A 13047-nucleotide genomic window follows, 5' to 3' on the forward strand; every position below is an offset into this window, starting at 1 on the left:
TATAAATAAATGAAGAGTTCAGATGCAAAAGCCTCTAAGTGCCATCTGAAATTTTCTTCTAGAATGATCATTTTTATCAAGCTCGTATATTTAAGTTCAATAATTTCACTTAAATGGCCATGCAAATTACCTATTAATTGTCATTTAAGTGAAATCACTTAACCTAAATATACAAGCTTTATAAAAATGATCATTCTAGAAGAAAATTTCAGATGGCACTTAGAGGCTTTTGCATCTGAACTCTTCAAATATTCTTATATTTACTTTCCATAACTAGCCGTGTGATTTGATCATGTCCACAGCACAAGATTTACTCGTCAAAATGTAACACTGAGAATACGTAATAGAGATGCTAGGCTTGGCGAACACCAGTATTTAGGCAGAAACCGATAGAACTGAATCATGCACCCATTTCAGTATTGGTTTTTATTTCTGTACATTCTCACAGACATTCAGTAAAGACATCAGTTGCTCTGTGGGAAAGTACATCGTTTGGTACGTCTTCATGGCTTCTTAAAAACTCTAGAATATGGTAAAGTACAGACGTCACGACACGTGAAACACAGAATGACATGCGCTGCTAAAGACCACAGGAGTGGAGAGTACATGAGCTTTGCATTCACAACACGACACACACACATAGAGCATGGTAATAAAGGTTATACAAGGATTTTACAAACGCATCAATTGCTTTACTGATGGAGACGCTGATTTAACTTAGACGGTGTAAAAATAGATAGTTAAATGGATCTATTATTAGAGTAATAATGTTTATAATATTTCGGACTAATTATAATATTATTACAGTAATAATACTCTGACTAATAATAATAATAATAATAATAATATTTCAGGTAATAATTACATTAAATAAATATATATTTAAGAAAACAATCCAAAAGTAAAATTTCAAAGAGTGGATAGAAAAAGAAATCATTTCCATCAGGTATGACACGATTTTGTAAGAATTTAAATTCCAATTAAAAAAATGGTGGATTATGGGGAACTGAAATTCTCAGTGCTGCATGAATTAAACATGGGCAACAGCTGCATTTTGAGGCCTGCATGCCATAGTGTGAGCAGACTACAAAAACTGCACAAATAAAAACAACATAAAGGTCAACATTAATCAAAATACACAATCCTGCAGCACTGACTCAATAATTATATCTGTACAATTCATGCAGCTCTAGCACGTTACAATTCAGTGACTGTTGCGAAATAACCCGAGGACTATCTCAAATTCCCATTGAATCCTCTGATATCTCATGAACCGGTTCGCTCCGTGTTTCCAGAAATACCCTCGTGACGCAACAGGGAAACCAGAGCACATCTTTCAACTGCTGTGCTAAATTTTGATATGTGCTATACTATATAACTGGATATCAATGTTAACAGTACAGGCTTATAAGTATATTCTCTAGAAATGTTGTAGCAATACATTTTGACATACTGTTTTGGGAAACCTGGACTTTGCCATTGCACAAAACTGATGTAAAATGGAAGTGGGGAAAGAGTGTGCCATGCAGTGGGTGGTCCAGATCATTTTAGGTCGCCCTCCTCGTCGCCCTGAATGGTCTTCTTGATCCGCAGAAGCATGGTGGTGTGCCACTGGTCCAGGCGTGAGATGGAGTCAAACTCCTTCACCTGAAAGATGGAGAGAAAAACTATCGTCATATAGAGGAACTGTGGAAGAATGAACACTATTATCATTAACTAAAACATTTCTGAAATAAAACATAAATATAAGTTGAAAAACAAACTAAACTAAAATGTGAAAGGCAATAAACTGAAATAAGTTTAGGTTGAAGCACTAAAATTACTAAAGCATTACTTCACCGATTAGCATTAAGCTTTGTATCAGTAGAAACCTGGTAGTATTTTCGAATGACCGTGCTTCCCTCCCTCATGTCCCCCTGAGACGAGAGATTTCTGTATTGTGTGTCTGGAAAAAAAACCTCAGATGACGCAAAAATCTTATTTTTTTTTAGCTTTTTTGGCTTTAGGCTCGAGACTACAGCCAGTAGTAGGAGCTCGTTCTGCATGTGTTCAACCCGCCCATAGAGGGTGGGATCTCACGATAAAACGGCGTCTTTTCAGTTGAGTCAACTAGTAGCCTATTGTTTCATTTCTTCCGATACTGCCCTCTGTAACCAGTAGGCGTGGCTTGGGAGTGGCTTCGTAGGGCAGCGAAGCAAGTGCATTCTGGGAGTTGTTGTCTTTCATCCACATGAGCCAAAAATACATTTTCTGGCTTTTCTCAGTCTAAAAGGCACCAACTTCTAAAATAATTTCACATTTCTACTACATTAAATGACCCAATTTAAATACACATTTATCTTTCCAGCGGTGAAATATCCCTTTAACTAGAAACAATAAATTAAACCTAAATAGCAATATTTAGATAAACTAATAATATAAAAATAAAAGCTAATTCAAAATATTAATAAAACTAAAAAGAGATTTCTGTGCCATTAGCGTCGCCAAAACGAATTGCAAAAATGACAACCTAGTAGACAGTCCCGTCCCAGACTTATGTCACTGGTTGAAATATTAAGTATTTTAACATGGCAAAAATTAAATTACATTTATTTTTTACAAATAAAATGGAAAGATGTTAAGGTGGAGTCTTACCGCTTCTGTGAAAGCCTCTGCGTTTTGCTCCTCGTGGGCTTCTAGAAGTTTCTGTACGGACAAAAACTCTTATCATTATTCATTTTTGAAAGTGGTGCAAAGCTCATTGATGGGAAACGTTCTTTTCTCGCTTTCTTTATATAATTTATTCCCAATTTGAATAACCGTTTCTTTTTTGAAAGGTACTAAGATAAAGATAATCAATGTGAACTCTTTGTTTTCTAATACGTAAAAAAAAACAAAAAAAAAACAACCATAAATGGTTTTCAGGTTGCATTGCCTGAGTAGACTAAAAGAATATGCCGTTTCTCCACACATAAAAACATTTGTAATATATTCCGTTAATAGACATCATTATTACAATATCAAGGGCAATAGTCGACAATAATAATAGTGCAAGCCTTAACCTGTTATGAGTTCCTGTTTTTTTTATTTTACAAGGCCAAAGGTGATATCTGGAGGGGATCTTTGTATTTAATGACCCTACAAGGTCAATTAAAACATCAAAATATGAGGGAAATATATATATTATATATCATATTTTAAATATGAGGAAAGATACAACACTAAACCTGGTCATGGTTGGCGCATGTTACATTCCCAAATGCAAATTATAAGCGACTGAATTGAAACTGAAATTGAACACAGTGCTGTGCTCTGAAACATGCAGCATGTCAGACTATTTTTATCATTTTATATCACAAGCGTTGCTTTTTAATGTTCGCACTAAGCCATATCACATTCTCACAGCCATGCTTTTTTAATTCCTAAAAAAAATTACGTGGCACGGAAAATATGGAAATCCGTACATAAAAAAAAAATCCCATCCGTGAAATATTGCACTTTAATGGAAAACTTAATCGAAAGAGTCCTTCAATGCAAGCAGACTTGATTTTTTTCTGCTTTACCCACTAGTCTAATCCACCCTGATTAAAAATTATAAGCACAAACTCTACAATCACAAACCTTCAGAAGTTTGCATTCTCTTGAATCTGAGAAGGCTGGAAACATCTCTTCATACTTTCCAATAGCGAGCTACAACAGAAAAGAAATCATACACATCATCTGTATCAGATCTCCATATCAATCTGCGCATCCTCAACTGAGAACTGACCTTTGCGTTTAGCTCGTCCACGATGAAGTGACACAAAGCAGCTTTGAAGAAGTATTCTTTGGCGCTGTATTTCAGAAGGGGATTGTCCATGGTGTTGGATCCAACCTGTTCACACACACACACACACACACACACACACACACACACACACACACACACACACAGTGATTTAGCAACTGCTGGTGAGTGACTAAGCAATGTTGGAGGAATCTGCAGGAGATGGACAGATGGCATACCTGCTCATAAATCTCTATTGCTTTGGCGTACTGTTCTAACTGAGCGCTGTATGAAGCCACCTTCAGCAGACACTTGTTTGCAGAGCTGTAAATGAAGCAAATGGACCATATCAAATCTTAAACTAATAAATCAAAATGCCTTAATCATAAAACCTCTCTTTAGAAACAAATGGGGAAAACACAAGACCTTGGTTATTTGGCTTCTGCGAAGCAAGCTTACCTGTTTGATTCCTCTCCTTTGTAATAGTCAGCCGCTTGTTCATAATGTGCAATCGCCTTTGGACAACCAGAAACAGAATCATCTTAACCGGTGACAGAATACTGTTCTGTTTAACATCGAGTGTTTACATCCACAACTGATAACTAGAGCAGCGCACTATTAGAAAACAACTTTATTAAAGGTTATAAAATCTGTTTTAAGAGATTGCAATGCATGCTATTTTTAAACATGTATTATGTATTATTTATTAATAATACTTTATTAAGAATAATAAATTATACATTACAATAATTTATAATCAGTCATTATTATTATTATTATTAATGATGGTTGGTTAATGATTTATTATTGATAATTGTCAATAATAATATATTACTTTTTATTTTATTTTTTATTAAAGCAAAATTCATAAAGAATAAAGCATAAAGAGTCAACTGTGTTTTTGCTTAACTGTTTATGAACTTGCTAAGAAAACCCCATTTAATGCATGACTTTAATTAATAATAATACATTATAATAATTGTATTATCAGTAATTATCATCATCATCATCATTAATAATAATAATAATAATAATAATGTATTTTATGATGAGGTAAACTTCAATCAACATTCAAATGCAGCTTATGAATATCTGTTAAATTAGGAATATGTTTCTACTAAATTTAGTTTTAAGAATTCAGTGTCCAACAGAATATAGAAAACCATTTTACATTCTCAGTATATGCTATATAAGTAAGATGCACCGTTGGGTTACACTAAATGACATGTTTGTACCTTCTCAATGTCCACCAGCTCTGACTCATACACCTCAGCGATTGTGATATGATGCTTGGCTGCGATGGTGAATCTTCCCTGAGGACAGAACAGAAGAGATATTATCAAATGAATATCAATTGAATATTTCATTCAGTATCCATCAAGCTTTTCTAATCTACATGCTTTGCAGATTATACATATTATAAGCCTCATCTAAGCCCCTTTCACACAGAGCGTTGATCCCAGAAAATTGCCATAGAATTGCTAGAGTGTCTTCTGTGAGTGTGAACGCAAACACGTCCCAGGATCGATCCCGGGATGGGGACCTAGTAACATTGCTGAGATCAGTCCCGGAACGCGCCCTGTGTGAACAAAAGGCAGGACCAATGGCATAAGGGGTGTGTCGTAGTGATGACGCTGAAGCTGAGATCGTTCGCCAGCTTAGTGGAACGGTATGCGATGCGCTAGTTTACAATAATAGCCAAACGCAGAACCATTTTTTTTCCCAGCAGTCTGAGGACAACAGCGCCAGGTCAGCAGTCTCACACCGCTGTTGGGGTGGAGCTTATAGCGTCATTAAAGGTAGGTTTAGTGGTTGGGTGGGGTTTGCATTCGTTAAAGGGTTAGCTCACACAAAAATGAAGATTCTGTCAGTAATCACTCACCCTCATATTGTTCCAACCCCGTAAGACTTTCGTTCATCTTCGGAACACAAATGAAGATATTTTTGATGAAATCTGAGAGCTGGCTCACTCCTCCATAGGCTTCTATGTTATTGAAACTTGCCGGCCCAGAAAAGTTAGTAAAGACAATGTTTAAAATAGTCCAAGTGACTACAGTAGCTCAACCTTATATAACAGCGCAGCGCTTCTGGGTTGTACGTCAGAACATGGCTCACTATCAAAAATATCTTAATTTGTGTTACGAAGATGAACGAAAGTCTTGGAACAACATGAGGGTGAGTAATTACTGACAGAATTTTCATTTTTGGGTGAACTAACCCTTTAAGGTTGAGTTTATAGTTCAAGTGAAGGATAAGGTTAGTGGTTGGGGTGGGTTACACGATCGTCAGCACCACTAACTTCAGGTCTGACGCTGTTGTCCTCATAGTGTGGTTCTGCACATAGATATATCAATTAGAAAAAAAATGCATGAACATAGTTTCTTGAGAGAGAAATCGCAGATCATAAGCAAACTTAAGACGCTGCGGAGATATCACAAATCACATCCTGATGTCACGTGTCTTTACGGGATGTGTTGCATTGCATGCATAGATTCCAGGAAATCACTGGCAGTGTGAATGAACCAAAATCTGATGATCCCGGGACACATTATCAGTGTATTTTCCGGAATCTCAGTGTGAAAGGGGCTATAGTGATTCTATGAAATTTCTCCCTAGATTTCGGAATGAAGAGGAATGCTTTACGGTCTCATTATTCTGTTCGAATGTTCTGTGGGAGTTTCTCCTATAATAGTTGGTGGGTTGCTGGACAGCTAAAAGTTGAATTGCAGTTTAAAATGCCCCCAGATGACAACAGAACACAACCTGACTGAACATTATATGAAACTGTGATTTTTGACTGCTATAAAAACATCTTACCATGTCTGTGTAAATATCAATGGATGCGTTTAAGCACTTGATAGCCTCTAATTGCAAGCATTAAAGAGAAGGAGGAGGAAGAGTTAGACAGTCAGACTTAGGATCAATGATATGGAAATAAAACAAAATGTATTGAATTCTAAGGGCACTTTTTGTCTACTTGGTGATATATATAAAATGTATAGGCTAATTAGTCACATGTAATTAATTTGATTAACATTTTAATCAAATGACAGCCCATATTAACATAAACATTCTCTATTACATACATGGCTACACTGCTGAATTATTGTGTCTAAGGAACCATTTACATTTTCATAAACTGTATTCAAATGCAAATTTTCTCTGATTTGTTAGTGGTCAGTGGCGTCGTTTACCTACAAACTTCAGTTCCAGTGCTGTTATTGTTAACTAAAATTATTAAAAATATTTTCATTAATTAAAATAAATATTAGATGAGATTTTTTTAACTTAAAACTGAATTCAATAGAAATATTTAAAAAAACGAATACAAATGACAAGAGCACATAAAATTACTAAAATTTAAATACAATTTAAAAATGAAAACTAATATTAAGTATTAATACATACTACGACAGTATATAATATTAAAACAAACAATACAGAAACAATTGTTTTATAAAATCCGAATCATTTAGTTAAAAGGCACACTATGTATCTCTAGCGTTTAAAAAACTAAACTGCATGCATTTTGTGGAAGAACATTTTGTTTGGTTGTGCTTCGGCTCTGTGTGACTGTGGATGAATATGGTTATCCTGCTGCTCATCAAACATTCACTACTACTAGGCTTCAGAGATAGAACCAGTTTAGATAGAAATGATGATGTATTGCCTCATTATTTAAATCTTGTTCATTTTGAACAGAAACACAGTTACATAGTGTACCTTTAATGAATCCATTCAGCAAAAATATGATAGGATGAAATGATTCTTGTTTGAGATTTGCTTTAAGAACAAATTTAGGATTACTTGATGCATCTCAACATTCAGGCCTCATCCAGTATTCTCCTCTTGAGATGCATCAACTAAAATAAATCAACAATCATTCAGAATAAATCAGCTCTGTGATTGTCATGACACTGGGAGTTATGATCTGTGTCCTCACCATGTGGATCGGCCTTCTTGAAGGCGTTTCCCGCATCGACGTAGCTGGTGGCCGAATCGTGCTTATTCTGAAGCTGCATGTGAAGTCTGGCCGCCTGACAGAAAGCATTGCCTGCAGCTGGGTACAAACACACAAACCTCATCAGTGCAATATGAATATATCATACACATATAATACTTCCTGTAAATTACAAACAAAGCCGTTTCAATATTCAAGATTCCACTATAATAACTTGCATTGATGAGATAATCATTCAGAAATATTAGTTGGCTACTAGTGACCATTCAAACTATTTGAATGTGTGTTACATAATGACATTTTAAGCATTATATAACACAATAATGATTGTTAAAGGTGAACGATGTAATTCCTGCACCACTAAAAAGCACATACCACTCCAGTTTTTGGCCATTTTGAACATGTTGGCCGCTCTGGCGTACATCTCACAAGCCTCTTCCACTTTCTGATTTCCCCTGAAAGATGTGAGAAAATTCAGTTATGGCTTTTTGTCTATTTTAACATCTTAATGCTTAAATTATAATGTTTGTCTAATAAATCTACAAGACAGAAGTTATATGCTTTATAAATGTTGGTCAGGATTTACAAGTAAAATTTGGTTGTATATTGGATTAAGTCAGAAAAGTATAGCTGGTAATAAACAGAAATGCCTAGATAACTTGTGTCCTGGTGGGAATATTCAATTGGGTCAGTTTTTGAAATGCCTCATTTAATATTAATCAAACCTATTTTAATTAAATCCATTTCACAACATAGTAGGTCAGAGCTTGTTTACAATAAATAACACTGAATGAATATGTGCTTATATGATTGGGATATCAATAAAACATCAGCTGTTCTTGAGAAATTAAAAACCATAGGTTATAAAAAAAAATTACAATACATTTTTACTTTTAAATTAAGATTTTAAACTTGATTTAATAAAAAAAAAGATATACACTTAAATATTTAATACATCAGCTATGAAAATTTAATTAGCAATACATATCTTGTATATATTAACCATAAGCCATTATTAAACTAAATATTGCATAATGTAGCATTCATATATATATATATATATATATATATATATATATATATATATATATATATTATAGGAACGTCATGCCACATTCTTTTTTTATATATATACTGTATATATACTTTTATTCAATATATGTAAAGTGTCATGACGTTCCTACTCGAATGCATTAACTAATAATATTTTGGCCATTGTGGTCGTACCGTGAAACTGTGTTTCTTAGTATTATTATAGTGAAATAAAAACAAGCAAATGTATGTAACTTAAATACCGCAGCCACTGCGCCACTAATGCGCCAAACACACAACTTCACTTACTGGGACAGTCATGAACCCACATCAATTATTATTATTAATAATATTTGATATTTAATTAAGTCATTATGATCATTGCAAAAAAAATCAGCTATTCTTTATAATAAACAAGTATTTTTTCTATCGATTGATGCGCAAAGCGGCCTGTAACAGCTTGGGTCCCTTTTACAATAAAATTCATGTAACGTTATATTTTTATTTTGCATGACATAAACAGTCTGTGTTCACTGGTAAACCTAAAACCAAAGCTAGACAACATGATCATACTGACTAACGTTATATGCTATTTTTACGGACTAGCAGACTGATCGGATAAATAGGGAAGGAGGCATCAAGCTTACCCAAACATTCCCCCTAAAAAAGAGCCGGAAGACTTCACTTTCTTGTCGGCGTCAGCCATAAGCTGAATTGCCTCCTTTTCTTTCCCGGAATTGTCCATTACTTCTGTGGTTAAATGAACAGATAAACGATAAAATATATTTTTCGCTTATCTGCTAGCTTCTCTCGCGCTGTCACTATAGCAGCGGGGATTAAACTGTCATAGCGTTTCTTAAGCGTGGGCGTACGTCCTCAGTCGGGGCATTATGGGATTTCGAGTTCTGCGAGCGCACTGGAACGAACTTCCTGTAAAGAGAATCGAGTACAAATAAACTACAACTCCCATACACACGCATAAACACGCGTTACGTAATATTGCAATTATCGTACCTTCACTTTTATAAATTTAGGGTTATACTAACAATTTTAACTAAATATCTTAAATAATTTGTAGTGATTTTAATCAATTTACTTTTTACTTCAATAAGATTTGTGGTTTAGTGTAGTTAGTATATGTGAGGATATGCATTGTGGGCTTAATTTTGGTACGGCTTGTAGCCTTATGGGTTTACACAGCTCAAATACAATTTGCATTTATAGAGAACATGCTTCATTGAAGAGTAATAATCAACAAGAAGCTTATTTACACTGCCACTGCAGAATATTATAATGAAAAATATAATGCTCGTTCCATACTGAGCACTAGATGGCATTGTAGATCAGCAGACTATTCAGGGAGTCGATGGCTGAAACATTGAAAGAAGCTATTAGTTTTCTTTTATCACAAAATCAAAATGAACTAATACTATTTTCATCTTTACTAACTGTGAGTTTAGTATTCAACATACTAATACATATTGGGACATAAATATGTGCTGCATAACAGTAATAACCATACAAATGTGAAAATCCAAGATTTTAACAGTAGGCTATACCTGGCATAGTGTGCAAACAGAGAGAGAGAGAAACAGGCTGAGGCAGAACTTTATAGTAGCGTATACACTGTCAAAGCTCAAATAATGTACAGAATACAACAAAATAGCATCTGTAAAACCGCATTCTTCCATCTTAAAATTATATCTAAATTACGACAAATGCATTCATGACATCAAGGCTAGATTATTGTAATGCTTTTATGGGTGGTTGCCCTGCACGCATAATAAACAAACTACAGCTGGTCCAAAACGCAGCAGCTCGAGTTCTTACCAGAACCAGGAAGTATGACCATATTAGCCCGGTTCTGTCAGCACTGCATTGGCTGCCTATTAAACATCATATACATTTTAAAATATTGCTGATTACTTACAAAGTAGGCTACTAAATGGTTTAGCTCCCCAGTACTTGAGCGTGCTCTTCGCGCTTTTTAGTCCTTCATGTCTACTGCGATCTCAAAATTCTGGCCAGTTGATAATATCAAAATCGACTGCTGGCGGTAGATCCTTTTCCTATTTAGCACCAAAACTCTGGAACAGTCTTCCTAACATTGTCCGGGAAGCAGACACACTCTGTCAGTTTAAATCTAGACTAAAAATGCATCTCTTTTACCTGCCATTCATATAGAACATTATGCATTTCTATTATTCAAATAAGTTAAATGATTATTAGGCTGCATAGATTAGGTCAGCCGGAACCGGAACACTTCCTATAACACCCGATGTACTCGTTACATCATAAGAAGAATGGCATCTACGCTAATGTTAGTCTTTCTGTTTATTCTGAGGTACTGAAGTCAGTCGGATGCGGGCCGTATCCAGATCAGATAGTGGACCTGCGCCTGGACACAACCACGACTCATCCCTGAGGTGCCAACCTCATCCGCCCAGTGAAGGCCTCATCGACACGACAGTCATCAGCACTGATCCTCAACAAACTCGTCTCCATCCCGGCGTGATGACTCCGGCTTCCAACCAGATGGAACTGGATAAATATTCTGACCTATAATGCTACCTGAATCATGATCATACACTGTTCGTTAATTGGCCAGAGGAGAACTGGACTGAGCTCAACTGAACTCAGACTGAGCCTTATTTCTCCCAAGGTTTATTTCTGTCACGTTATGGAGTTTTGGTTCCTTGCCACTGTCACCTTGGCTTTTGGGTTGCTTGGGGACATTTAATATTCAACAATATTATTGACCTGCCTTACTTAAGGTGGACGATGACGCAATTTTCTTCTAGAAACAAACTTTGTTGTATTATTTTCATGTTATCACTGTGAAGCTGCTTTGATACAATCTGTATTGTAAAAAGCGCTATATAAATAAAGGTGATTTGACTTGACAAAAGCATCACATGCACCTTTCCTCTGTTTATACAATTATGTCAGGAAAGGGTGGTTAGTTTCCATTCCTCTGATCTCTTGTTCAAAGTGACCAAAGAATGTAGGCCGCTCACTATTGTTTGAGACACAGCCTTTGTCGATAGGAGTCGATAGGAGCAGCTTTGCTGGTGATTTTCCTTTGCTGTTTATATGAATAAGGAGGGAGAACCAATAGAAAGTGCTCACCCGCACAATGTTAAATATGAACGGACACGGCCACAGCTGCAGAATGACATTACGCATCAAAGGCCACCTCACCTGTGCAGGATAAAAGAGTATTTCAACATGAAACATTTAAATGCCACATCCAGTGCCCTTACACGAAGTCAACTTACTCTAACACATATACTCATCCTGTATAAAAGATTTAAAGTTTTTGCATTCTTGCTGAAAACCTTGTATTTACAGGTATTGCTGTTTTATCGTTAATACCTACTTTTTGGTGGTTCAGCGACGTCAAAATCCAAAATTCGCCACTGGTTGCCTCAAGATTTTCCTATGGACAGTGCCCATGAAATCAAAATGGAAGTTAGTATAGGCTTTTAGTATGAATATGCTAGTCTCACTGTTATCAATAAGCTAGTGTGCTCCAAAACAATGACAAAATTCGCATTTAGAAGATATAAGTGTTAAAAACTTCCAGTCTCTTACTTCTGTCAGTGGTAAGTACTGTCAGTGTTGTTCACAGAGCTAGGAATTTATTTTAGAAATCGGGTCACCTTACTTTAACGTACAAATTCCATTCAAACGGTTTCGTTTATTTTTTATTTATTAAAAAAAATGTAATTTTAAGAATTACCTATGATTATTTATGCCATTGCGTATGAATGACTGCTGAGACAAGACCACACTGACACTCAGCAGCACATACATCAGACAGAGGTTTACAGAGGCACATTCATTCAATATATACCCAGTTACAATGAAGAGTTCACGTGAATTACACAGCTGAATAAAAATATAACATTTTCTTCTTATGAATTAATATAATTAAGTATGATCATTTTTGCCATTGTGACCTGGTCCTTGAAAATTAAATAATTATTTTATTTATAATATTTAATGCAAACTATTTTTTTTTATATAGACTTCAAAATCTAACTGACAGACACCATAGCAGGGTGATATTTGCATACTAAATTATGATTGGTCTTTATTAAATTTTCACATCATGTATTTGTTGTTGGTTTTGTTGTCTTGAAAAACAATAATTTATCACATAATTTATCAATGCACAGTCCCTTTTCCTTGTATAGTGCACTATAAGAAGTGTCAGCCATTTTACAGCCTAAAGTTGTAGTGTACAAACTTTATTCCTATCCTCCATAGTGCACTACTTTCTACCCATAATGCATAATCTTATCTT

General features: G+C 35.3%; 1 protein-coding gene across 1 annotated transcript; it reads right to left on the minus strand.

Moving 5' to 3' along the window:
- Window positions 1–411: 411 nt before the first annotated feature.
- napbb (N-ethylmaleimide-sensitive factor attachment protein, beta b) lies at window positions 412–9601 on the minus strand. Its single transcript, XM_084090629.1, has 11 exons — window positions 9386–9601; window positions 8082–8161; window positions 7689–7805; window positions 6563–6609; window positions 4981–5058; window positions 4205–4260; window positions 3985–4069; window positions 3749–3853; window positions 3601–3669; window positions 2635–2685; window positions 412–1647 (listed from the first exon to the last, which is right to left on the minus strand). Exons 1-11 carry the CDS (start codon window positions 9481–9483, stop codon window positions 1543–1545), a joined length of 891 nt encoding a protein of 296 aa, XP_083946755.1. The 5' UTR covers window positions 9484–9601; the 3' UTR covers window positions 412–1542.
- Between the last annotated feature and the right edge of the window lie 3446 nt (window positions 9602–13047).

Source organism: Abramis brama (genome assembly GCF_963993115.1).
Source record: "Abramis brama genome assembly, chromosome: 18".
Lineage (NCBI taxonomy): Eukaryota > Metazoa > Chordata > Actinopteri > Cypriniformes > Leuciscidae > Abramis > Abramis brama.